Source organism: Vipera ursinii (assembly GCF_947247035.1).
Source record: "Vipera ursinii genome assembly, chromosome: 12".
Taxonomy (NCBI): Eukaryota; Metazoa; Chordata; class Lepidosauria; order Squamata; family Viperidae; genus Vipera; species Vipera ursinii.
In genome coordinates, this window is record NC_139525.1 from 4,397,404 (window position 1) to 4,424,465 (window position 27,062).

The following is a 27,062-nucleotide window of genomic DNA, read 5'->3' on the forward strand; positions in this document are numbered from 1 at the left end:
ATAGAATAGAATAGAATAGAATAGAATAGAATAGAATAGAATATAGAACAGGAGGAGAATAGAATAGAATAGAATAGAATAGAATATAGAACAGGAGAATAGAATAGAGTAGAGTAGAGTAGAGTAGAGTAGAGTAGAGTAGAATAGAATAGAATAGAGCTGTAAGGGACCTTGGAGGTCTTCTAGTCCAGCCCTCTGCTCAAGCAGGAGAACCTATACCATCTCAGACAGGTGACTGTCTAATCTCTTCTTAAAAACCTCCAGTGATGGAGCACCCACGATTTCTGGAGGCAAGCTGTTCCACTGGCTGATTGTCCTCACTGTCAGGAAGTTTCTCCTGAATTCCAGGTTGCTTCTCTCTTTGATCAGCTTCCAACCATTGTTTCTCGTCCTTCCCTCTGGTGCTCTGGGGAACAACCTGGCCCCCTCTGCCTTGGGGCAGCCCCTCAGATACTGGAACGCTGCTATCATGTCTCCCCTATTTCTTCTTCTCTTTAGCCAAACCAAAGTCCCACAGCCTTTCTTCGTATGCGACGTGCCCTGTGTAGCTCATCCCACAGCCTAAAGACAAGTCCAAAATACTCTCAAGCAACACGGACAGGGGTGCTTCTCTCTTTTCTTTTAATTTTCAAAAAAAAAAACCCAATAACAACAACATCCAAGGATCACATAAATGCAGAGGGGGAAATAAGGGAAGAAAATGGGCTGGGGAAGGGAAGGGAAAAAGGGAAGGGACGTTTACACAGGGTGATAGTCAACTTGGTGCTTGCGTTTGGAAACCATGAACATCACAAAGCCAACAATAACCAAGACGCCAGTCACCACACCCACCACAACAGGGATGAAAAAGAGGATATCAGAGCTTTTACATTCTTCAGCTGCAGAGATAAAGAGGGGAAAAAAACAAAAAAACAAAACAAGAGGCAGAAGGTTAGTTAGCGACCAAAGTGAGTAATGGAAGATAAATGAGCAGAAGCACAAATAAAGGCAAAGCTATTCTTTACGTTGCGTAGGGGCTGGTCTTAACCACTTAGCTCTAACGTCGTCTTCCTGGTTTACGGAGTTTCTCAAATGAATACCTACCAGATGCTCCGGGCAGCTTATGGTCCAGCGGTACACGGGATCAAATTGTTCTTAGGAATGGACGCAGGCCCCTTGGCCAACCTCAAAGAGAACGAGCATCTGCAGAAGGGCAGGGTTGTTTTTTTTTGCGGGGGGGTGGGGGTGGGGTTCTTTTACAGAAGTGGAGAGAAATGGGAGATTCGGCATCAGCCGCCAGGATGCCGCGCAAAAGGATCGCTTTAACCAATGGAAAACGAGATCTCCAGCTTCTTTCGATTCTCCTTCCAAGCCACAGCCGAGCTTTAAACAGACGCGTGTAAAATCTTAAACCCATTCTCTCTCTCCACCTTGCCAGCTTCTTCCTGGCTCTCAATTTTTAGACTGCCTACGGTAGGTTTTTTTCTGCCCCTCTGTTGTTCACTGTGTGCATTTCAAGAGCCCTGGTGGTTCCGTGGTTAGAATGTGGTATTGCGGGCTAACTCTGCCGACAGCCGGCAGTTCGATCCTGACCAGCTAAAAGTTGACTCAGCCTTCCATCCTTCTGAGTCCCATCAAATGAGAAATATATTTACGTCACAGCAACTCTAATGAAATCTAATTGGGGAAGCCCCTCTTAACCTGCATAATTCCTAATTTGCAGTTCCCTGTAGCCGATATCAGGGGAAGATAGGTAGGTAATGACTTCTCTGTGTCTCAAATAGCTAATCAGTCACCCGGCCTGATCTCTATGGCTGCCTAACCAGGTTGTGGGTGGGCTTTTTGGTTATCCTGGGAGCCCAGCCAAATGTGGCCTTTTCGACAAAGGGTGGCTGAGCACTTGTGAATCCAGCCACCAGTTCAAAAAAAAAATATGACAGACATTTCACGCAAAGTCTAAACCGAGCAAGCCACGAATCGAGTCAAGATCTCGGTGAGGAACGCTTTCCGATTCCATCCATCAACATCCCTCCCCACCCCACACATAGCAAGACGGTCAACTTTTGCACGGGTTTGCAATTCTGGTTGGCTTCTGCGCAAGACGGTTAACCGAAGCAGAGAAAACAAATGCGGGATACAAGTATTATTTCAACACCTTCAAAAACACTTTAGTTAGAGAGAAAGCCACATCAACAGCATTTTGCAAAACTCCCCATTTCAAGAACAACACGCTTTTTCATAAGGGGCCAAAGCATCGGGAGAGAATGGAAAGTCTTTCAGGAGAAGAATGCGCCCTGCATTTCTTTTCTTGAGGCTGTAGTGTAAGTCTTCTTTCCTTTAGAAGCCTGACAAAATGATGCTACAAACATGTTAAGATTCCAGCACTGGTCACATTTAAATCCTCTGAAAATGAGCAGGTCCTTTCTGAGAAAGAGAACAGGCTTCTATTGGTGTAAATCCAAATTCAGAAGAAATCTCTTCCAGCTTATCTTAATAAGCCACCATTCAACAACCATTAACCCCAACATCCTTCTGTCAGCAGAGTAGCCATTTTGTGCAATGTTTAAAGGAACAAACGTGTGCGAGAAAGAACACAAATCCTTCCTCCTGATCAGTTTGAAAATGGAAGACTTCACCGTGCATCGTTTCTCGGGGTCTAGATCTGTCTATAGCCAGCACGATGCCGAATTTTAGTACAATACGCCATGAGCACCAGCCAAACTAAGCCTACCAAGGCTGCTGCCATTAGGAGTGGCACAAAGAAGTTGTTGACCGCTGGGATGCAATCTTCAGCTGGATGGAGAAAGGTGATAAACAGAGTTAAGCAGGGGAGATGACCTCCTGAAGGAGAGCCTCATTCTGGTCTTTGACCCAACTGGGATGTCAAAGGCAGCTCACCAATACTGCTTTCCCAACATAAACAATAAAGCAAAACAGACTTCCCCATTTGCAAAGCCCCCAGACATTTTGTACAAGACAGCTTTTTGTAGGCCTAGTAAGCTCATCAAAAGTCCAAGCTGATGGAGCACGTAAGGTAACTAGATGCCCTCCAAAGATATGAAATTCAACTCCCAGCCAATATGACTTCTGATTGGAATTCTGGGACCTCAAGAACCACGATTTGGAGGATGTCCACGTTGGGAACTGCTGTTGTCAAGATTAAGTAAGGAAAGGCCAACTCTATTGTCCAATATTGCTCCAGATGTTCCTGGGGAGGTGTAATGCTTGGTTTTGTGTGTGATTTGTTAGGAATGTAACAAAAAGGAAGAGAGTTCAATTGACTCCCTATACAGGTGTGTCTCAACCAGGGAAAATTTTCAGATGTGCAGACTTCAGCTCCCAGAATTCTTTAAAATGTGTGGACTTCAGTTCCCAGAATTCTTTATTTTTGTGGACTTCAACTCCCAGAATTCTTTGATATGTGGACTTCAACTCCCAGAATGCTTTGATATGTGAACTTCAACTCCCAGAATTCTTTCAGATGTGTGGACTTCAACTCCCAGAATTCTTTAAGATGCATACTTCATTAAAAGATGCCTTAGCCAAACTGCGGCTCATGACAGATAGACAACAGATAATCAATAATAATAAACAATTTTTGACTGGGAGTTGCCCTAGATTCAAGGGCAAATTGTCTGAAAAGACTACTTTTTTGGAGAAAAGCTTTCAATTAAGCATCACCAAATTTCCTCATGAACAGAAGAGTTTTTATTAAAGAACTACGTGCAAACAGTCAAATTCCTACATAGAAGTACAAACACAGTAAAGACCATAGTTGCTTTAACAGTTAAAAGCAGACATTTAGCAGAATTGACACAGGCCAAGTTACTCCATTGTTCAGACTTTTAGTAGAAGAGCTGGGTGTGTGTGTGTGCAAATCCAACAGAGGCATTGATACATTTTCAAGTGAAAGTGCACCCTGGGTTCGGTCTGTGTAAATATCCACAGCGGCATATAAACAACGACTTGACAAATGTACTAATCCCTGTTAATACACATGCCCAAATCCAAAGACAATAGTGCAAGTACGATTTAGGTACAATCTTAATCACGGTTGCACACTGAGGAAGAAAGCAAGATATTAAATGAAGAGTAAGATAATTTTATCCTCTTCCTTTTTATTACAGGGCTACTGCTCACAACTGTTTGTAAACTAGGGGGTTTTAGTACACAAAAAGTACCTTACGTTCCAGTTCTGAAAGTGGCTTAGAAGCCCTGTCCCTATGATATTGGCTTACAAATTTTTCATGGTCTTTTCATTATCAGAAAAAAAGAAAAATCTAAACAGTAGCCCTTTGCATGTTGTTGGCTTACAATGTGGATTTATGTGCTAAAATTTTACAGGCACTTCAAGGAGCAACTTTCTGAGACTAAGATCCTCAGCCCCATTTACACGTGGCTGCAAATACAAAAGTGCAAACTGGACTTTTAACAATGCCTTTCTTCTATTTGCACCCAAGCTCGTATACGTAAGACCTTCAGCTAGAGAGGAATTTAAATCCTTCAGCATAAAACTAAGGACACTTAAAACAACAACGTTCTCATTCTATTTTTTTTTTTGGTTTGTTGTTGTTGTTTAAAAAGAAGGCAATTCTTTTCGCCTCCTAGACAAAAGACCAATGCCTCCAATATTTGAAAATGTTGCTGTTGGGTTATTTTAAGGTCTCAAAGAGCCAAGACGAGTTTCAGAATTAGTAACTGCTACCAAATTGTTGGAGAGGAGAGAGAGAGAGAGAGAGGGAAAAAAAAAGAATGCATTAATCAAGCTTACTCAGGCTGAAGTAGTTAACCCAAACAGATTTGTTCGGCCTCATAAACTGAAAGAAAACAAGTTTGTACCATAGACAGGCCTAGATTCCCAGGTTACAGTTGTTATGGCAGCCAGGTTAACCATCGGTCTGTACACAACACAGCCGTAGCAAAGGCCTTGATTTGTACTCCTGTGGCTTCAACACCCTAAACTGAGTCTGAGTAAAACCAACCCCTCTCCTCAAGAATTACTTATTGACTTAACATCTCTACATAACAATATTCCAATCTAAAGTTTCATTTCAGAGCTGACTTTTGCCATTCCTAGCTCTCCGACGCAGTTTGCAAAGTCCTTATTGCACTTAGATGAGTTCAATTGTTGGCTGTGTTTCACTGGAGTGCAGAAGGAGCGCCCCAGGTTTTTAAATAGAGTCTCACAAGTTTTACGCAGTTGGCTTCCATGTGTGGGAAACGGGCTTTTTTAATCCCCACCAAGATTGAAGAACAGTCACACCAGCCCTACAGGCTTTGATAGCCGGCGTACGTTTTCCTGCGGCCAATTAAGTAAGTGGTCACTATTATAACAACCAAGCCTGCAAGGGCAGCTCCAACTACAATTGGGATGAGAATAGTGTCATCATCCAGCAAACATTCGCGTGCTGTAGATGAGAAAGAAGGAATTTAAAAAAATCAAAAGCGAGCAGGGCTTTGTTGCAGGCATTACAATCCCAAATTAAAAGAATCCAGCTTAAGAGACGCTTTTGTAACATTTTTCCATGAAAATTGAGAAAAAAAGAACAGCTGATCAATTGCAAGAGGCCAAGATGGCCTTTTTGTCAAGGATTGAAATAAATTTGGCCAGAATCCCAAAATGGTTAAAATTCCCCGAGAATTCTTCATTAACCTCTCTTTTAATATCGTGGTTTCTCCCCTAAGATGTTGGCATTCCGGCTAGAGTTTTTATAAACTCTTATTATAAGAACATCAAAAACCTTGTGAAATCTGACATCGTTTTCTGAGTTAGGGGTTGTTTCTGCAAAGCATCTTGGGAATATCCTGTCTTTCTTGCAGGCCAATTTACCAGCTTTTAGATTAAAAATTTCCATAGATGCTTAAAAGTGATGCAACTTTCATTATATGTATGTATGTATGTATGTATGTGTATGTATATGTGTGTACACACACACACACACACACACACACACACACACGTACGTATAAAACCCTGAACATTTGTTAGATTAAATGAGTGATGGGAAAAAATGGTCAAAAATTTAGATTAAGAGGCCAATCCAGGGTTCAGACCAATCTTCTCTCAGTCCTGTTCATCATCTGAAAGGTTTTGGCTCCAAAAAAAAAAGATGATTATGAGACACACAGAATAAACTTGATTCCAAACAAAGCTACTTTTATAGCCTTTACAAGTATATCTTAAGATCAATTTGTTTCAAGATTAAGAGGCCCAAGAGTCTGAAGTGTTTTTTTAAGATATTCAACCATGTTTTAAGAAGTGGGAAATAAGTGTACTTATCAGCTTGAGAGCTCTTTGCAAATTGATCAAGTATTTTCATAGCAGAAAGCTTGATTTTTAAAGGAACTGGCTACAGTTCCTAGGAGATCTATCGGTTTCTCTCCCCTTTATGAAATCCACTCCTCTTTCAATATATATCAAAGCGCTTGTCAGCATAAGCTCTTATTGTTATCATTAGATCTTTATCAGTTCTCTAACTATGACTATTCTGGCTCATGCAATTCAGGGATTAGAGATAGCTGTTATGATTCCTTGCCAGCCAGTGGATCCGGCAGCTGAGTCTGAGGAATCAGATTAGGAGGAGGCGCCTGGAGTGACATTAGAGTCAGAGGAAGGCTCTGAGGAGCTCCAAGGCTTACAGTCGGACGAGGAGAATGGCCCCTCTACTCACACTCAGGCTGAGACACAGCTGTGCTAGGAGTCTGAGCGGGACAGTGATGAAGCACAGTTGGGACAAATCCAGGATGCACGAATGTGCAGGCAAGAGAAGCGAGTAGGTCAGAGGAAAGCAATGGGGTGGCTCCAAAGGCAAAGGAGAAGGCATTAGGAAGCCACGCTGTGGCTGCACTATAAAAGGGAAGGTGTGGGAGGTGCTGGTTGCCAAAGGCAACCATTTGTGTTGAGGATCGAGTTTCTGCGGACTGTGTTTATTTGCCTTGGACATTGACTCAGCTCTGTGAGAATAAAAGGGGTTGTTTTTTTCTTGCAGTTCCTGCCTGTTTCTTGGAAGAGGGGTTTCTCCTTGTGAGCATAACAAGGACTCACGTAGGCTGGGACAGAACAATAGTCCTCAATTTACAACCATTCATTTAGCGACGACTTGAAGTTACAACTGCCCTTAGTGAAGAGGATGGAGGTTTTCGTTCTCTGAGATTGTGGGTTGCTTTCTGAATGTTTCGTTACCAGGCTAGGTAACATCTTCAGCGGAGTTTAGGGCATGGGTGTCAAACCCGATCACGTCACGTGACGTATCACAATTTTATTTGCCTTTGCGGAGCCGGGGTGGGCGTGGCCTGCACGTGACGCATCCGACCCGCGGGCCGCCAGTTAGACACCCCTGATTTAGGGCATGTCAGTCTCGTTTCTAAGGGCTTCAGGTGTGGGTGTGTCGAGTGTGATGGGTCAGGTGTGAATCATCAGTGAGTCTTGTGATGGGGAGGTTCCATCATTGGGAGGTGAACGGTTGGAGAGAGTGGGGGATTGCGCGGGATAGTTCAGGGTCGATGCCATCTCTGGTTGGCTGTGTGGCTGATCTGGATTCTGAGGGGTTCGTAGGCTGATTGTAGGTCAGTGTGTCTTTTGATGGCGTTGCTTGTGGAGTGCCAGGCTTCAGTGAACCGCACAGCCAACCAGAGACAGCACCGACCCTGATCCAACCCAGGCAAGCTCCCTCTCCCACCCGCAGTTCCCGTCCCAATGACTCTGTCCTGATGCAACCTCCCCATCAGAACGTTGTAACTCTGAACAGCCACCAAATGAACTGCTGGAAGCTGAGGACTGTTTCCTGTTTCCACAATTAATGGAATGTCTCCGAGGAGTTAAGTTTGCATCTTTAAATGAAAGTGTCCTAAAATCTCCTTGGCTTTTCTCTTACCTGCTGAAAATTGCCCTTCTTCAACTTCAAATGGCTGGATCTTTAAATCGAAGATGTTCATTTTATAGCCAGGGGTCACCAGGATGGATTCTTCTTTTCGGCACAGGTAGGCATTCCCCAGGGTGGTTTCCCAGTTATTCAGGGTGTGATTGGAGGCCGAAAAGGTCCCTGAAGAGGAACAAGATGGTAGGTGAGCTTGGATGGCAATAATGTGTTATTTTTTTTAAAATTTATTTTAAAATTTATATCCCATTTTTTAAAATAAACAATTAAAAGGCAACAAACATAGCAAATACTCCTTCCTCCTGTTTTCCCCACAACAACCACCCTGTGAGGCGGGTTGGGCTGTGAGAGAAGAACTGGCCCGAAGTCACCCAGCCGGCTTTCATGCCTAAGGTGAGACTAGAACTCACCGTCTCCTGGTGACTGGCCCAAAGTCACCCAGCTGGCTTTCATGGTTAAACCGGGACTAGAACTCACTATCTCCTGGTGATTGGCCCAAAGTCATCCATCTGGATTTCATGGTTAAGTCAGAACTAGAACTCACTCTCCTGGTGATTTGCCCAAAGTCACCCAGTTGGCTTTCATGCCTAAGGTGAGACTATAACTCACCGTCTCCTGGTGACTAGCCCAAAGTCATCCATCTGGCTTTCATGTTTAAGTTAAGACTAGAACTCACAGTCTCTGGCTTTCTAGCTTGGTACCTTAACCACTAGATCAAAGTGGCTCTTTATATATCTAATTTAACCACCTGTGCTCTTTATACAATAGCAGAAACTATACTTTACAATACACCTGTTTTGTACGAGGGAGATTACACATTTCTGGCTGGCCACCATAAAAAAAAAAACAAAGAGTCAAGGAAAAAGATTTACAGATAACAGGGTCGTAATTATAAGGAGTTGTTTTTGTTCAATAAACATCTCTTAACATTTTCTTCTTTTTAATTGTTGAATGAGTTGCTCAACAAACTGTTCATGGCCAGGGGCCATGTTTGATAACATTCAAGTAACCAACCGATTTGCATTTTGTTTGCACCATTGTTTATCAAAAGGAAAGCACCAAACAGGTCTCTAAGAAGTCAAACGAAGCATTGAAAACGAAAGAAAAGCCTTTTTAAAAAAACTGTCTTTGCAAACCATTTCAGGTGAAGTCTAGCTTTCTCTAACCAACCTATTCTTGGTTTCCGGCTTTGCTGATGACTCATTGTCCCAAGGAGCTGGATGAGCAAAGACAGTTTACAACAGGGGTGTCAAACTCAATTTCATTGAGGGCCGCATCAGCATTGCGGTTGCCCTCAGGGGGCCGGGTGGGTATGGCCAGGGTGGGCGTGGCCTACTGGGTGGGCGTGGCTAGAGTGCATATGGCCTACTGGGTGGGCATGGCCAGCTCTACATCGTTCGCATCAAGGGTGCCTATGGGGGCCTGGGCAGGAGTGGGACAGATCTGAAGGTCTCTGGCAGAAGGAGGGTCTCTGGGCCAGGGCCAAGGCAGTGGGGGCCGTTCCCTCACTGTTTCCAGGATGGCTTCGTGGGCCACATGAAACCACTTTGCGGGCCGGATCCGGCCCCCGGGCCTTGTGTTTGACATGTCTGGTTTACAATATCCTTTTAAAGAGCCTGACTTCAGTTTGCATCATTCTGCTCTGGAGGATTTATTGCAATTGTTTTGCTGTTTTTCGGTGAGAAGTGCAAACTTTTAAAAGTCAGCCCCTTTCATGTACAAGGTGGGGCTGCAAGAAATCTCTTGTTCAAAACACAGTCTACAGGTAGTCCTCGAACTTATGGCAACTAAGCCCAACATTTCTGTGGTGAAGCGAGACAGTTGTTAAATGAGTTTTGCCCCATTTTACGACATTTCTTGCCACGGTGGTTAAGAGAATCACTGCAGCAGCTAGGTTAGTAACACGCTTGTTAAGTGATTCTGGCTTCCCCATTGACTTTGCTTGTCAGACGGTCGCCAAAGGGGATCACGTGACACACACCCCCAGGACACACTGCGACCGTCATAAATACGAGTCGGTTGCCAAACGTCTGAACTTTGATCCATGACCATGGAGATGCTACAATGGCAGTTAAGTGTGAAAAACGATCACAGATCGCTTTTTTCAATGCCAACGTAACTTTGAACCGTCACTCAATGAACCGTACGCGTACTAGACTCTGAGTGCCTAAACCTCCCTTACCGTTTGGTGATTCCGTTACGGTGATATCCACTCCTTTCAGATAGAATTTTTCCGAAGTTGTAGAATTCCTCTGTTTTCACAAAAGGAAACCCGGTTATGTATACAATTAAAATCATTTTTACGGAGAAATACTTTTCAGGGGAAGCCCACGGTGGAAAAAAATACTGTACAATTTTATTTATTTTATTTTATTTGGATGGGGGGGGGAGAGGGCAGATAGATTATGGCAACCTTGCAATGTCTGAGAAATATCAGCGGAGCAGGAAAAAAATAAATCAGTTCCATCTCCTGTATGTTTGTTTCAATGCAATACAGTGAATAAATCTCCCCACCCCAACCCGCCCCCATAGCGTGAAAAATGAGGCTTTGGTGTCAGGCATGGACGCAGAGGTAACAAATGCCTAACAGACTGAAGTCACAATCAAGATATCTGCTGGAAGTAATCTGATCCTGCAACGGGCAGTTAATTCATGACTTAGTGAAAGCGATCCGGTTTTGAAAGACAGCCCGTTTTGATTGCAAAATGAACCTGCCCTGGTGGCATTTAAGGCTGGAGGAATTCTGGAAAAAGCTCTTTGCTTCCTCCGGCACAACTGAAAAGCTTTCCTGGCTTTCTTGTCCTATCAGGAAAGGGTGAATCGACTTGCATAGGGGAATAAATCAATCAAGTCAGTGCATAAATCAAGTCAGTGCGTCAGTTAGTACATGCCCCGGCGGTACTTACCACAGCGAAGAGGAAATCAACCTTGGTGTTACCGTCACTCAGCCGAAGCACAGCGGTTGTCTTGCCACAGTTACCAGTAGCCACCGTGCTGTTTGGATTAAAGTTAATCATGGTGGGAACCTGAAGAAAAACAGAAACAGTTCAGCCCCTTTATGGTTTCTTCTGCATATTTTATCCCCACCCACAAAGATCTTCAAGCTTTGAAGCTCACAAAATTATCTCCAGGTCTAATCCTGGCTGACCAATAAAAGTGGGATGATTCTGTCTCCCCGTACACATCACGGCTGGGAAGGCACACAAAAAATATTTGTGCTCCGGGGAACTCTAAAATCTGTTCCAAAACCCGCATCCTACCTTACTTAAAAAGGTGCACGCTGGCCAAGTGCAGTGCCAGAACCAAGAAACGAATCACGTCACCATAAAGATTCTGTTAAAATATCAACCTGGACAACTTTTTAAAAAATTAACCCAAAGTTCAGCCGAGAAAGAAAAGGATCTTTTTGCACTGAGAAAAATACAGAAGTCATTTCTAAAAAGAGGGTGTTCCTCGAAGCCAGGGCTGCCTTTGCTTACTGATTTAAATTTATTCTTCTAGCGGGTCCATAATTAATTAGCAAGGCGCCTTAGCGTCTCAAGGAAGGAGGATTCACAGACATCATTGCAGACAAGATTTGGGGAATCTACGCTCCCTCTGCTGGCGAGCTGGGCACCCGAAAGCTACGCAAGCCCTTTTATTTGTGCGTTTAATAACTTTATATGCTTAAGCTGAACTGCAACTCCGGCTTATTGGCTGTGCAATAAGCATAATCAACAGGTAAAGGCGTGGTTTAAAACAAAGGGAATTAATTAGCAATCTTTTACAAGTTCACTTCCTGCTATGGCCTGCTCTTGTCTTTTAAACCAAGCAGGTATGGTAACTGGAAGAAAAAAGGGTTGGACAATCCAATTTTTAGTTGCTTTTACACCTCTCTCCTGTTAATGCTGATATCCAGGGCTGGCTTAACATCTCTCAGTCTCTTCCTAGCATAGGAAGCATCCCTCTAACTTTAGCATAAAGGGGAGGAACACCCCCCCCCCAAGCCCTAAAGCAAAATTCAGCATTTTTACCACCCAGTTGCAGCCACACCATCACGGGGAACTTTTAAGAGCTCTCAAAACTGGGGTTAAAGTCAGCCCACAGAATGCCAGCTTCTGTATACGCCATTAAGCATGACTGCTGACACACACAAGAATCCACAGTGCCCACGGGGATAACCAAGTGAAACCTGTTGAGTGACGTTCAGCTGCAAACCCAGGTTGGCTAAAATGCAGGTAACCAGGCCAGATTTGACGGTGTAGCTTCCTGTGGCAGGTTTCTCCTCTGGCTGGATGGTGGGGGAAGATGGCGTCTCTGTGGCGTTTAACTCCGGAGTGCCCGTGACGGTGGCCAGGAGGATGGAATGGCTGGCCACGGGAGCAGTGGAGGCTGTCACGTCATTATCACACAGTGTCTCTACAGGGGGGGGGGAGAAAAAAAACCCAGAGAAATTTGAACCAGGAGCCCTGGTTCTGGACAGCACTTACATTGATACCCATCACAGCACAGCTAGTCCTTGACTTACGACCACAATTGAGCTCAAACCTTTCTGTTCCTAGGTGAGACGGCCGTTAAGTGAGTTTTGCCTGGCTTTCCGTTTGACTTTGCTTGTCAAAGTCGCAAAAGATGATCACGTGACCCCGGGAACACTGCCAACGTCATAAATACATGCATACTTATAATAAAATACATGCCAATTTCAATCACGTGGTGAGGGGGATGCCGCAGAGGTCACGTGTGGGAAAACAGTCTAAAGTCACCTTTTCCAATGCCATTGTAACTTAACAAATATTGTTAAGTCGAGCCCTACTACCAAACCCAGTATACTGAGCATACTGTAGCTTTCCCATACTTTGGAAAACCTGCTGGGGATTATGGGAACCGAAATCAAATGTTCAAGAAAGCTATAAAACGTGGATGTTCCATTGTATTGCAATCTTTTCATTGGCAGACCAGGCGAGTCGTTTAAAAAAGGATGATGAAAACGTCACACCAGGAGCCAAAGATACGGTAACACCACCGACATGGCCAACCCAAGGGTGAGAAACAAGATGCCCCCCCATGCCATATCTGATGGTTTTCTAAGGTGGCAGTTGAATATTTCTTTAGTGACATGAATGGAACGTCCACGTGTCTCGAAATCACAATCTAGCTTAGAAGAAACAGGCCTTATGGCAGGTGGCCCCCTTCTCTTAACACCTTGCTACTATTTCACTTCTTCTGCTCGAGGGACTGTTTCATGTAGACCAAGGGTCTTCAAACTGGGCCCTTTTATGTCTTGTGGACTTCAACTCCCAGAATTCTTCACCCAGGCATGCTGGCTGAGGAATTCTGGGAGTTGAAATCCACAAGTCATAAAAGGGCCAAGTTTGAAGATCCCTGATGTAGATCATGGTGGGGCCAACCAATCTCATTGATACCAGTCCCATAAATGCAGCCTTTAAGGCAGAGGTTGGGGGAACGATGGCCCCTTGATGACTTGCGGAGTTCAACTCCCAACATAGCTGGCTGAGGAATTCTGGGAGTTGAAGTCCACAAGTCATATAAAAGAGCCTTCGTTCCCCACCCCTGCTTTAAGGGAACACACCTCTTGCTAGAAGGAACCACCTACTCAGCAGCGTCCAACTAAAAGCCTCGATTCTCAGGACAGGAACGGTTTACTTTTTGAAATGTGGCCACTGCCCAGTTTGTAAAGCCGTCAAGTACTCTTGAGCTTACTCACTCTGGTTACTCAAGCGTCCATCTTGAAGGAAAGCTTGCAGAGTCACACTCTGGAACGTCTGGGTCACATTGCCACTTTGCACCGTGTCTTCAGTGTCACAAGTAAAGGCTGTATTTAGCGCAACCGGGTTGGCAGGAAAATTGGCCTCAACGGTTATTCGTTCTGTAAAGAAATCAACGTGTTTGGTTCAAGGCTACCAGCTCTAAGGCTTACAAATATTAAACTTAAATGTCTATCGAGATTCTCAAACATCCAGTTCATGGTTGTCTTGAAGGTGCTTTTCCAAAAGTCAACTGGACTTTCTTGGTTTTTTCCCTTGGAAAACGTTTCGCTTCTCATCCAAGAAGCTTCTTCAGCGAGTTTCTTCTGAAGAAACTTCTTGGATGAGAAGCCAAATGTTTTCAAGGAAAACCCTTCAGTTGCCCCTTTGGGATATTAAACCTAAAGTGCCTTGCAGGATATCGGAGGCCAAGAAAGACAATGGCACCCATTTGAACTAAGCTAGCAACCAGGGCTTGCAAACCACTAATTCAGGGGGTCTTCAAACGTGGCCCTTGTACGACTTGTGGACTTCAACTCCCAGAATTCCTCAGCCAGGCACACTGGCTGAGGAATACTGGGAGTTGAAGTCCACAAGTCGTACAAGGGCCACGTTTGAAGACCCCTGCACTAATCAGACCCAAATTAAGGTGACAGATGAATCCAGCCAGGGGAAATTCCTTTCTGTCAAGATTCCTTGTAAAGAAGTGCATCCGAAGGAGGAAGAAAACACTTATTGCTCACTCAAGACAAACAGCCAGAATGGCACCCTTAGTATAAGATGGGGATCAAGAAGACTTAAGTGCCCACTCATTCTTGCTCAATTCAGCTCAGCCCTCTTCGTAGCACTCCTTGTATAAAATGAGGAAATTCTCAATCAGGCATGGCCAACTGAAATTCTCAGGGAGAGGCGAGGCAGCGCTGCAATAAATAAAACAACCTGGAAGTTGAAGAGTAAGAAGCGTGGGGTTTTGCAAGAGACACTTGCCACGTTCGGCTTTTGCAATCAGCTCAAGAGGGCGGAAACGCGCCCTTTATTTTCCCTCCCGACAAAACCTTTCCCACATAATCTGAGCACTTCGTACTACGTTCAGATGCCAAATTCTCCCCTTTTGGGGGACTGTTACGGGACATGCCGTTATCCTCACAGGGTTCAACTCTGCTTCCAGATTATTCAGGTTTTTTTTTTTAAACAAGATTGTTTCTCCCACTTTTGATCACTTTCCCAGGGCCCTGAGATATGAACTCACGGTGCCTAAATAATGTGAGTTGGGCTGACTTGAATTTTATAGTTTCAAATTGCCACCCAGAACGGATAGAGTTCAAACTTTAACTGTTTTTTTTCCTTTTTGATATTTTGAAGCATTTTAAAGGAGCAAAACAGAGGCTTTTAAGCCTTTGTAGATGTTTCAAAGTCAACTGTGGGAATAAGATTAAAAGTTTATTCATTAGATTGATACTGTCTTTCCTCCAGGGGCTGGGGAATTCTGGGAGGTGAAATACACAAGTCTTAAAGTTGCCAAGATTGGAGACCCCCTCCCACTCCCCCCGATCTAGCTCTTTGCTGACAGGTCAACCTCTTAGCAACTACACCAGCTAAAAGCATGACTGGTGTCCTGAAGAGACCATGCCAAACCATTTTAAAAGATGCTGTTTTCCAAAAGCTGTTTTTTTTAAAAAAAAGACAAATGTGGCGTAAGAACTACAATTAATCACAAAATGACCAAGAAAAATCTGGCTCAAATGTTCTAATTTTTCCTGTTTGGGGAGCGAGTAGGGGAATCTGGAAAGAGGTCCACTTTGTTTGTTTTTTTTTAAAAAAATCATGCCAAATACATTGTTAATATCCCACTTTTGAGATGTTTCCCCTCTTTAAGATGGTGCGTAACGGCGTTTCCGAGATGTCGTGACCGCCCAGAGAAGTCCAGAGGTGACGTGGGAAAATGCAACACTCTTTCTGTTGGTGAACGATCAGAAGAACGTCAGAACCCGAAGCCACGGGAAGTCCCGATACCTACCCTTCCGTTTAGCATCCGGAAAGAACACTTCGTCGCCGGTGTTATAGACAAAGGTGATGACTCCTTGATAAGCATCGTTGGTCTTTGTAAAACGGACGGTCCAAGAATTGTCTTCTCCAAACTCAATGGAAAGGACTGGGCCAGAGGTTTCATTCCCACAAGAGGTTCCGATGTACCTCACATCTTCCGGGAACATAAAAGTAGATGTTTTCTGAAAAAGATTTCAAACCAGCAGGACTCTTTTAAGCCAAGAAGGTGCACGAAACCGCTGAGGAAAGCATCCACGGTCAACGCTGAGCAATCTCTGAGGGGCTGCACCAAAGAAGAGGGAGTCAACCTCTTCTCCAAGGCACTCTGAAGGCAGGACAAGAAGCAACGGATGGAAACCAATCAAGGAGAGAAGCAATCTAGAACTAAGGAGGAATTTCCTGACAATGAGAACAATCCACCAGTGTTGCCTTCAGAGGCTGTGGGTGCTCCATCACGGGAGGTTTTAAAGAAAAGATTGGGCAGCCATTTCTCCAGAATGGTATCTGGTCTCCTGCTTGAGCAGGGGGTTGGACTAAAAGACCCCCCCCAAGGTCTCTTCCATCTCTTGTTATTCTTTTAATATTACAAAAAATAAAATAAGGCATGCATTTTAAAGTAAAACCTTCTCTTGCTCTGTGGGTTTTGAAGGACGTGCGAAAAGGCAGTTTTGCAAGCATGCAGGGAGCACTTTCCAGCAGCCCTTTAAAGCAGCTGTTGCTTTAAGTGTACGGCTGCCCTTTAAGTCTGCAGGCCCAGAAGAACTGCTGCTTTAAAGAACTGCTGGCAGATGCTGCAGCGCAGCTGCTCCCCCTCCCCCCCAAAGGCCTTTTGCAAAGGACGTTGCAGCCCTCTGAGTAGTTTAAATTTCAGACAGGATTGTTGAGATGCGTCTGTTTTCAGGTTCCCCCCATTTTGGCTTAAATACTGGGGGAAAAAAAATCCTGTGTGCTTACAGATTCATCTGTTCCTTCGTAGATTACTGAAAATTTCACCATCCATTTCGCAAACAGACAAGACACGTTGAAGTCATCTTTCACCTCCAAATCTACTGCGTAGGTCTGGAAAACAACTGGAATATCGTTTGCCCAGTCAGCCAGTGATACAATTAGTGACAACCCCCCCCTGCCCACGTCCCACCACCCTGCATTTAATTGATTTAATTGAGAACAATTAACCAGCGGAAGGGTTTGCCTTCAGAAATTCTGGGCGCTCTTATCACTGGAGGCTTTTAAGAAGAGAATGATGTAGAGTTCCCTAATTGAGCAGGGGTTGGACTAGAAAACCTCTAAGGTCCCTTCCAACTGTGTTCTGTTCTTCATTCAGATCATTTTTATATGTTACAATTATTCTATTTTCATTTATCCCCATACAAGTGTTTACATTCAACAAACAGCTCAGAATTTATGAAGGAAAACAGTCTTGGGGCTTTTCTGCTTCTCAGACAATTGTGCAAAAAGCATAAGAAAATTTACAAGACAGACCATCTATTCCTCAGATATTTTTAATCAGAGATCAGAGTTGGCATTTCAGGTGGGAAAGAAAAACTGAATTTGTACATTTAAGTATAGGTTTTATGCGAGTTAGGTACAAATTGCAAGAAAGAATAAAAGCTGAGTTTCATATAAATGGAATTAAAATAAATAAAATAAAATAAATATAGTCACGATCATCTCTCTCCCCACATTCATTTTTCTTTGTGCTTAAATCACAATTATGTCTGAACACTGGAAAAAAGGGTAGCCACTTGATAATGAAAAAAAACATCAGGAAGAAAATTTCACATCCTTAATTATTTTTCCGTCATTCTGGTCTAAAGCTGATTTTTATCTAGACCGATGCATAAAACATCCACATTTCATTAACTAGGAAAACGCACTGCTGATGAATTCGCCATCACAGAAATATTTGTGTTCTCACATTTCTCGGAGGGTGGATGGAAAATTTAAGGGCACGTGCACACTTTAGGAGTCTCCCAAACCCATTTTATTTCAACCACCCAATACTTAATAGACTGGTATGGTAGTAGGTTTTTGACGTGTGTGTAATTGCAACACACAAGTCATGTCCCGGCCTGTCTTTCCCAGAGAAAACTCCTGACACATTGCTTAACAAACAGGTTTAAATGCTGGTTTAACAGTAGTTAAACCTCCGCAACTGTGTGTCCTTCCCTTCTATTAAGCTCATCTTTTAATGATGCGGTTCTTTTTTCCCTTTCAAATAGGACAACACGATATAAGGCTTGCAAGTTACATTTCCCCATCTGACACGGAAATACAGTAAGAGCAATTTTTTTAATGCTTATTTAAGACAAAAATGAAAGAGCAGTCTCTGTGAAATGCTAGAAATTGCAAGAAGCAGCTGAAGATGCCAGAGTCTAAATAGGAACACAACTAGGCCAGAACAGGAACTCGGGCAGAGACCAAATTCTTGCCCTCTCTTTCCAATTCTACTACAAAACTCATCACACTGGCATCACACTCCTGTCCTTAAAATGTAAAGCAGGACCAAATTATTGTATATGTAAAGATCAGCCATTCATTTCTTTTTTCTTCTGTTCATCTCCGATTCTTGGAGATAGAATACAGCTGGAAGAACCTTGGAGGTCTTCTCATCCAGCCTCAGAGATTGCCAGGACAAGTCTCTGCAGTTTTCTTGGCAAGGTGTTTCAGAAGTGGTTTGCCATTGCCTCCTTCCTAGGGCTGAGGGAAAGTGACTGGCTCAAGATTGGCCACCTGGTTTGTGCCTAAAGTGGATTAGAAATTATATCTCCATTTCTAGCCTGGTTGCCTTCATTGCTAGACCAAGTGCCTTTCAAGCCCTCTACGCAATGCATTTATTATGTCACCCTGACTGTCATACATGAACCCACAAGGCTTTCAGCCTTCATTAATCTGGTCTCCTCCAAATCTGATGGGAGGTTAAGTCCCAGAAACAAACCCGGCTAATATTGGCTGAAGAGTTGTGCTTCCAATACACTTAAAACTTTGAAAGATTTGGATGAGTTTTAGGAGCCTCAATGATTTAAAAGCTGTCTGAGAACTCATCCAGGATAGGGAATTCTCTCTGGATTTTTAGTGGATAATTGGATCATAAATGGCAGCAGGATCCAGAGTCAAGCTAGAAATCAAAGGCTGAGTTTATACACTATGGAGAGATTGTAAATTGCTGAAGGATTTTAGTTGGTGATGTCATAAACAACAGCCCTGTTTACACAACAAGTTAAGACACAGAAGGTGGTCTCTGCTAGATACAGCAGATGACTCTCTTTATCCACATCCAAGTCACACTTTGGCCTTTTTCTTCTTCTCCAAGATCTGAGAAGTTCTTCCAATCTAGATACACCTCTTCCTTTTTCATCAAGGCTCACACAGCCTTCTCCCCAGTTGTGCTTTGAGGAACCGTCAAGTTTGACTCGCTGAACTTATGGGGCAGTATTCCTTTGCTCTTGGCAAGGTAAACCGAGTCAGAATGTGGATCTGAATTTGGGTGGGGGGCCACCAGAAGTCTCAGCTCCAGTGGGGAATTGAAAAATATCAGCCAGAAGAAGACAATAGCAAGTCAGCAGAAATGGAGCCTTATCTTTATTCCCTGGGCCCCTGTTCTTACTTTTCAGCATAGACAGACAGTGTTGGATTGAGTAAGGCTGCCTAAGTAAGTATAATTTCACCGACCTTGTAATAATTCAAGTAATAGCACCTGACTTCTCTTGGCTAATCTCCAAAAACTAACCAAGTTTGGCTGGCGTTTAGCAAGGAGACAAGAAATTCCAGGGCTGCAACGTAGCTTGGAAGTGGAACTAACCATCCAGCAGAAGAAAACCGTAGCTCTGTGTATCTTGCGGCCAAGAATATTGTAAGTTCCTAATTTTCTTAATTTTCTTCCAACCTTCCTCTACATTCATTGTTAACTCCTCCATTATGAGCAGCTCAATTGCAACTGCTTGCCTCCCACTTCAGATGCAACTTCATCCAATCTTTTTGCAACGTTTTGAAGGAGGCACCTTAGAAGCTTTCCAGGTTTTCACGAATGCACCCCAAAGCCTCACTGCTGCCTCTTCACCTCTCACATTTGGGGTGCCTTCCAACATCCCTTTTAGAGCATCACTCAAGTACCCCCACTTTTAAAGTGTGCCTGCTCCGGTTTGCACCTTCCCCTCCGGCGCTTTTAAGGGACCCCCTCCTCTTTGGCTCTCTCCTTCCACCCTCATATATTTTTTTTCGGGGGGGGCATGCCCGAATTCTCCATCACCACCCCCTTCCAGGCAACCCCTCCCCACATTTGGGGTGCCTTCCAACATCCCTTTAAGAGCATCACTCAAGTACCCCCACTTTATGGGGGTGCCATTTGCACCTTCAGCTACCCACTTTTAAGAGACCCCCCCTCCTCTTTTGCTCTTTCCTTCCACCCTCAAATTTTTTGGGGGGCATCATCTCCCCTTCCAGGCAACCCTTGCTCCACATTTGAGGTGTCCTCCCCCTCCTAAGCAGGACCCCCTACTTCTGGGGTGCGCCTCCCCCGATTCCAAGAGACCCTCGGCCGCTTCCACCCCCAAATTGGAGCCCCCCTCCCCTAACGCTCTCCACCTTCGGGGGGGGCATCAGACCCTTGTCGCATTCCCAGGGCAGCCCCCCCAAGACTTCGGGGCGCCCCCCTGGGCTCTCACCCAGGCCGTCGAGCAGCAGGGGCAGGAGGAGCAGGCAGCCGTAGAAGAAGGGCGGTCGGAAGCGGAGCCGAGGCGGGTCCATGCCGAGCGGCGAGGGAACCAGCACCAGCCCCGAACGGATCCAGACAACCAGACGAGACGCGCAACTCGCCAGCTGCCGAAACCGGTCATATGGGAGCCGGAGGGGCGGGGCCGGCGGGATAGGGAGGAGCCTCCTGGCGGCGCCGACCAATCGCAGCGCGAGCCTCGGCTTGGGCGGACCTTGCGTTTCACGGCCGGGCTTTCTGTCGTAACAGGCGCGGTAGGGGCGGTTGGCTTTGCATCACAAAGCAGGGAAGGCTGGGAGTTGTCTCTTCCTCTTTTTACCCCTCCTAAATTGCTCTGATTGCAAACCTGAAATATTTGCTTCCTGCTGACTTATTAAAAAAAAATCAGTCACGATTGGAAATCTTTTATTCCCCTCCGCTGTGTTAGCCCTAACCCAGGGGTCGGCAACCTCGGCTCTTTTATGACTCATGGACTTCAACTCCCAGAATTCCTGAGCCAGCTATGCTGGCTCAGGAATTCTGGGAGTTGAAGTCCATGAGTCATAAAAGAGCCGAGGTTGCCTACCCCTGGCCTAACCTAACCCTGCTTTGCTCCGTCCGTGGCTTTGCAAACCTGGTTTATTTTTTTTTGGGGGGTGGGGGGAAGATGCGGCGATCAGCCCAAGCCGTGCCAAGCAAGCCGTAGTAGAGAGGGGCTTAGCTTGGGCCCGTCCTAGGCACCGGCAACGTCTGGTATAGTTGGAAGGGGGGTGGTGGAAAGCGGTGGCTTGTTTCTGGAAGAAGAAAAGGGAGGGCGGCGACGGCACACCAAACAATTAAAACCTGCTGGGGGGGGGAAAGTGCTGAGCTGAAAGCTGCGGAGCACGTGAAACCTTGGAATAATTGCAAATAAAGGAGTTGGAGGTGTCAGGTTGTTTTTTTTTCTGTGTGTGTTGTAACACGCCTGCACAGTGATTTTTTTTTTTCTTCAAAAGTCACCCAGCCGGCTTTCAGGGCTAAGGCGGGACTAGAATTCCCAATCACCTGGTAATTGGCCCAAATCACCCAGCTGGCTTTCCTGCTTAAGGCAGGACTAGAATTCCCAGTCGCCTGGTAATTGGCCTGAAGTCACCCAGCTGGCTTTCACAGCTAAGGCGGGACTAGAAGTCACAGTCTTCTGGTAATTGGCCCAAATCACCCAGCTGGCTTTCCTGCTTAAGGCAGGACTAGAATTCCCAGTCGCCTGGTAATTGGCCTGAAGTCACCCAGCTGGCTTTCACGACTAAGGCGGGACTAGAAGTCACAGTCTTCTGGTAATTGGCCCAAATCACCCAGCCGGCTTTCCTGCTTAAGGCAGGACTAGAATTCCCAGTCGCCTGGTAATTGGCCTGAAGTCACCCAGCTGGCTTTCACAGCTAAGGCGGGACTAGAAGTCACAGTCTTCTGGTAATTGGCCCAAATCACCCAGCTGGCTTTCCTGCTTAAGGCAGGACTAGAATTCCCAGTCGCCTGGTATTTTTGTCTGAAGTCACCCAGCTGGCTTTCACGGCTAAGGCGGGACTAGAAGTCACAGTCTTCTGGTAATTGGCCCAAATCACCCAGCTGGCTTTCCTGCTTAAAGCAGAACTAGAGCTTCCGGTCACCTGGTGATTGGCCTGAAGTCACCTAGCCGGCTTTCATGACTAAAGTGGGTCTAGAACTCATGGATTCCTCCTTTCTAGCCTGGTGCCTCAACCAATAGACCCAACTGGCTCTAGATCATCCTGTCCAAAGGGGGCACCTTCAAACGAGTGGACCGCAACACTACATTCCCAAGTAGGCAGAATTCTTGTTGAGGAACGAAGTCTGGAGGGGGAGAGAGAAGCAGTTATATGTTCTGTGGTCCACCTGAAGAAGAATTAGAGGAGGAGGATTGGATTGGGTCCCCCACCCCACCCCTTAGGGCCTAATTTTCATCCCTTCTTCAATTGCAACATGTAGTTTTAACTTAGGGTATTGGGTCTACCAAGTCTCTGATTCATGCCATCAGAATTAAACAAATTACGATGCAAAAAGAGACCAAGTATTTATCTGACACAACACACCTAATACAAATAGCTTCTGAAATCTTGAGGAACAGGAATCTTAATGGTAGGGCTCAACAGCAGCGAGAGTCTGGAAGTGAGGCTGAGACAAAGCATAAAACTTCAGGGCTTTTAACTGCAGATTCACAATGTAGATACACCACCCAAGCTGGCCTTAATATGCAACGTATTCAACAAAGAAATGACGGCTTGGCATGTTAATCCAGGCATAGACTTTTATCAGAATATGTGCGGCACAAAAACATGTTCACAGAAAAAACAAGCCAGGTTGCACCTTTTAATTCTGCCACTTGAGAACTGCAGATTAGAAAGGTATCTGTGCCCTCCCCCCCAAAAAAACCTTGGGAGATAGGAACAATCCACCAACCTATTTTGAACCAATCCAACTTTGAATCAATCCACCAATCTACTTTGCGCTATGCCAAAGCCCTTGTTGTCATAGCAAATTCAGAAAAAATGATTCCAATAAACTGGCTTAGCAGAAGTAACAAAACAAAAGCAAAGCATCAAGGTTTATTAAATGAGCTGGATGCATTTTCCTCAAGAGTAGCCTTGTAGTAGCACTTGAAACAGTTGCACGGAGTTTCCCACTGCATGAAATTAAGGAAGGGCCATTTGCAAGACAATGCTAATGAAACTTGCTCGTTTGCAATCTGCTAGTTAGCATTGCTTTGCATAAACTAAGATGGCAACTCAGCCAAGTCTAGCCTACGTCTTTTTGTTGGTGCCAAAAGATTCACTCCCGTTAGTCAAAGGCAAAATGCTAACTTGCTAAAGCACTTAACTAGCCCAGTACAGGTAGTCCTCAATTTACAACGGTTCATTTAGTGACCATTTGAAGTTGCAACGGCACTGGGAAAAAAAAAGGGCTTAGGACCGTTTTTCACACAACCGTTGCCGCATCCCCATGATCACGTGACGAAAATTCAGACGCTTGGCAAGAACCGATTCCTGTTTATGTCGGTTGCCGTTTTCCCAGGATGTGATCGCCTCTTCTGACCTTCTGACAGGCAAAGCCAATGGGGAAGTTAGAGCCGCCCTGAGTCTTCGGAGAAGGGCGGGATATAAATGGAATTAAAATAAATAAAATAAAAAATTCACTTAACCACCATGTGACTAACTCAACAACTGCAGCGATCCACCAAACTGGCATGAAAGGTCGTAAAATGGGGCAAAACTCACTTGCAAAGGTCAAACAGAAATTTGGGGCTCAATTGAGGTGGTGGGGGTGGGGGTTGAGGACTACCTGTAGTGATTTTTATTTTTAAAGGGGAGGAACTAGACAAGGGGTAGGCAACCTTGGCTCTTTTATTGACTCGTGGACTTCAACTCCCAGAATTCCTGACCCAACCACACTGAGGAGAAAGGGAAGAGGTTTCCACGCTGACTCAGGAATTCTGGGAGTTGAAGTCCACGAGTCGTAAAAGAGCCAAGGTGACCTACCCCTGATCTAGACCAACTTCAGCTAGAAAAGAGAGGCCGAAATGCACCATCCACATAAAGCTCGCTCCATACCACACACGACCCAAGGAAGAGTTTAGCAACACAAAACTGTTTATTTATTAAATGACACAAAATACCTAGATAACAGACTCACTCTTTTTAAAGGACATGTATTTACATTATTTACCAAAGAGACTCTCTGTACCCATCCACTTTTACTTATGAAGCGTTTGAAAATTGTTCGGGTTTTGGTATTTTGTTTGCATTGAAGGAATTAATGTGGGCATGTCCTCTTTGCAGACCTGTGTAAATAGAACACTTCTATGCAATAAACAAGCACAATCTTAAATAGCCTACTGAAGTGGCTTCTTAAAAGAAACTGGATTATTATTATTTTTCCCCTCCCGCTGCTGTCTCTTCCCTCCCTCCACCCGCTGCAAAGATATTCTTTCCAAAGAATGTGTTTATACAAAAAAGTATATTACATTTTTGAATGCTGCTGGACTCTTTAGTTTTAAACATTTAGGGAGGTGGAGGAGATGCTCTTTTGAATATATATATATATCTATGAAGTCACTAAAACTAAAAGTGGTATTTTTCCAATGCACAAAACCCTCCCAAAAACATTTTATTTTGAAGAAAATCAGAAAGACAAATGTTTTGCGTTTTTGGAGAAATCGAGACAGGAACACATGTTTAAACACGCAGAAATGGGGCACGCATTAGACAGGTAAAATGAGCATCTGAATGATGAATAAAGGTAAATAAAGCCACAGCTAAAGTAACATTAACAACTGTCTATTTTCTTTAAATTAACTATATTGTACTTTGGCACCTTTGTGTATACTATAGAACAAATAATTTTGTACAACACCTTTGCCATTCATTTTGAATCGATGTTGCTTAAACTTAAATCAGCAAAAAAAGGAAAGGTAAAATAAATCATTTTGTTGGATATAAAGGGTTTTTTTTGTTAAAAATCCTTCAAACTAAAATCAGCAGAAATTCCGATTTCATACAAAGGAAGCTGCTATAAACTGCATGCAAGAGGAAAAGATTTTAAAAATTGTATGGCCAGACAAGCTGTGGGTCTCTTCTTTAGCCCCCAGCTGGAGGGAGGGGGGAAGTGAAAGTATTTCTATATACATATCTATTATAAATATTTTTATGGCTCCATACAGCAGGCACATGATGCCAGCAGAAAGAAACGTTGCTGGCCGATATGGCTGAAAAATAACTATTATTCAGCATCACTCAGGGGGAAATGATTTGGTGAACTGACTATGAATATTTTCTCCTCCTTACAGTCTCTTTAAGGGAGAAAAAACAACCCAGAATCACTCTAGGATTGGAGAGAGAAAAACAAAAACAATTCCTGTGATGAATGTTTGTCTCCCTGAGTTCCAAGACACAGATGTGCCAGCAAGATGGCTTGCTAACCTATAGGAAGGGTAGACGTTCGTATTTAAAGGTCGCCGTTCTTATGCAGGAAATATTCATTTTCTAGATGACCGGATTAAGGCGGCCATAAAGATCTCAAATTGCACTGGAGGTCTGTGCCAGGAAGGGAGAAGGCAGCTTAAAATCTGAAAAAATTTTCAAACGAGTGTGTTTCTGTATTGGGCGAGTTATGGGAAACCCTGCCAGATCAGCGCGGAAGGGCCACAATTACGATTAACCCTGAATTTAGCTGTTCAGAAAGGAGACACTGTTTTTAAAGAGCCTGGTTAAAAACAGGATTTTGGATGCAGTGCATGCGCGCAGGTAATGAAGCAGGATCTTCTGGCAGCAAAAAAACCAAACTCACGTCTCCCCACAGATTTGGTGTCATGAAAAGCAAGGCAGGTAGGCTACCGAGAGGCTGCCGTGATTCAAAAGCAGCGTTTGGATGCTCTTTCACACCATCCTGAGGGTCTCAGAATTGTTCACACTTGGAAGAAGATCACCGCAGAAACGTGGAAGAGCTGGTGAGCAGCTCTTGGAATTTCCCTGCTGCCGAATGGGGAATTCTGGAACTTAACAGCCCTACACTAACAGGAAGTTACCAGGTGAGGAATCAATTATGTTGGGAATCAATCCAGCCTCTCTAGGAATGCCCCCCCCTCCTTCCCCCTCCCCAGAATCCAGCATGACTCAAATGAAGAGAGAGCAGAGGAATTACTCAGGCCGGTGTTTTTCAAACTCGGCAACTTTAAGATGTTGGACTCAACTTCCAGAATTCCAGAGTCAGCAAGGTCCACACACTTTAAAAGCTGCCAAGTTTGAGAAACGCTGCTTTCGGCTGCAACTCTCTCCCTATTTGTAGCTAGATGGGTTGTAGAGTGCTGCTTTATAAATACCTGTTCAATTCTTTAGTCTAATAATAAAACATGTGCAGTTTGGCAGAAGTATAAAACCTCTAATTTTGCAAAGGGGGGGGTTAGGAAGAAATAAAACATCCAAGGCAGCAATCACATTACACCCTGACGTTCATTAATTAAAGTTTCCTTCTCTGAAATAACCAGCCTCTAAAAATTTCCCCCCTCCGCAATTAACTCTGATACCATGAATTGTTTTATTTTTAAAAGTACTTACATTTGAGGATGAAGGGAGTAAGAGCAGTAGCAGCCTAGCACCCTTCAGCTTTTCACAGTAATATTTGCACCGCAAATCCAAGCCTTTGAGGCAGGCCTTTTTCTCAACCTTAGAAAAATCCAGAGGTGTGCTTTTCTTTCTAACACCTACAGAGCAATTTATTATGTTTAGGAATACGAGAGCGGCTTTTGATTCTGAAGACTGCCAATCCACACAGGCTTTGAGGTCCGATAAAACCCAATATTTTTCGTATAGTACTTGGAAAATTTGCATGCAGTTTAAGCCTCGTTTTTTTTTTTTTAAAAAGGTTGTAACTTGGGGCGTTTGGTTAATAAAATCGCTACGCATTTTAAGTTTTTTTCAAAATGGGAGGAGAGCGATGTGCTAAAGAGACTGTCCCTTTAGACCTGAAGGAACGGGTGGAATTACAGACCAGATACTTGCTTACAATCTTCTGCAGTTCATACCAAAAATCATGCAAAGAGTTCAACAGCATTCTTTGTAAAAATGTAAATACTACTCTTTAAACAGGCATGTAAAGCCACTGAAAAAAAAGACCACTCGACTATATTTCTTCCCCCTTGCCCGTCATCCCGTTAGGCTGCTTTCATTCAGTCACTGGTAG

General features: G+C 44.2%; 1 protein-coding gene across 3 annotated transcripts; it reads right to left on the bottom strand.

The window, feature by feature from the left end:
* Positions 1 to 604: 604 nt before the first annotated feature.
* LAMP2 (lysosomal associated membrane protein 2) lies at positions 605 to 20,493 on the bottom strand. 3 transcript variants are annotated; one of them, XM_083371874.1, is made up of 9 exons: positions 20,311 to 20,493; positions 16,601 to 16,716; positions 15,618 to 15,828; positions 13,561 to 13,722; positions 12,028 to 12,254; positions 10,763 to 10,882; positions 10,039 to 10,108; positions 7,854 to 8,021; positions 605 to 2,772 (listed from the first exon to the last, which is right to left on the bottom strand). In XM_083371874.1, exons 1-9 carry the CDS (start codon positions 20,390 to 20,392, stop codon positions 2,636 to 2,638), a joined length of 1,293 nt encoding a protein of 430 aa, XP_083228000.1. In that variant the 5' UTR covers positions 20,393 to 20,493; the 3' UTR covers positions 605 to 2,635. The 3 variants fall into 3 exon arrangements, with proteins under 3 accessions (XP_083228000.1, XP_083228001.1, XP_083227999.1); XM_083371875.1 differs by lacking the exon at positions 605 to 2,772 and adding an exon at positions 2,781 to 4,680; XM_083371873.1 differs by lacking the exon at positions 605 to 2,772 and adding an exon at positions 2,781 to 5,387.
* Positions 20,494 to 27,062: the final 6,569 nt, after the last annotated feature.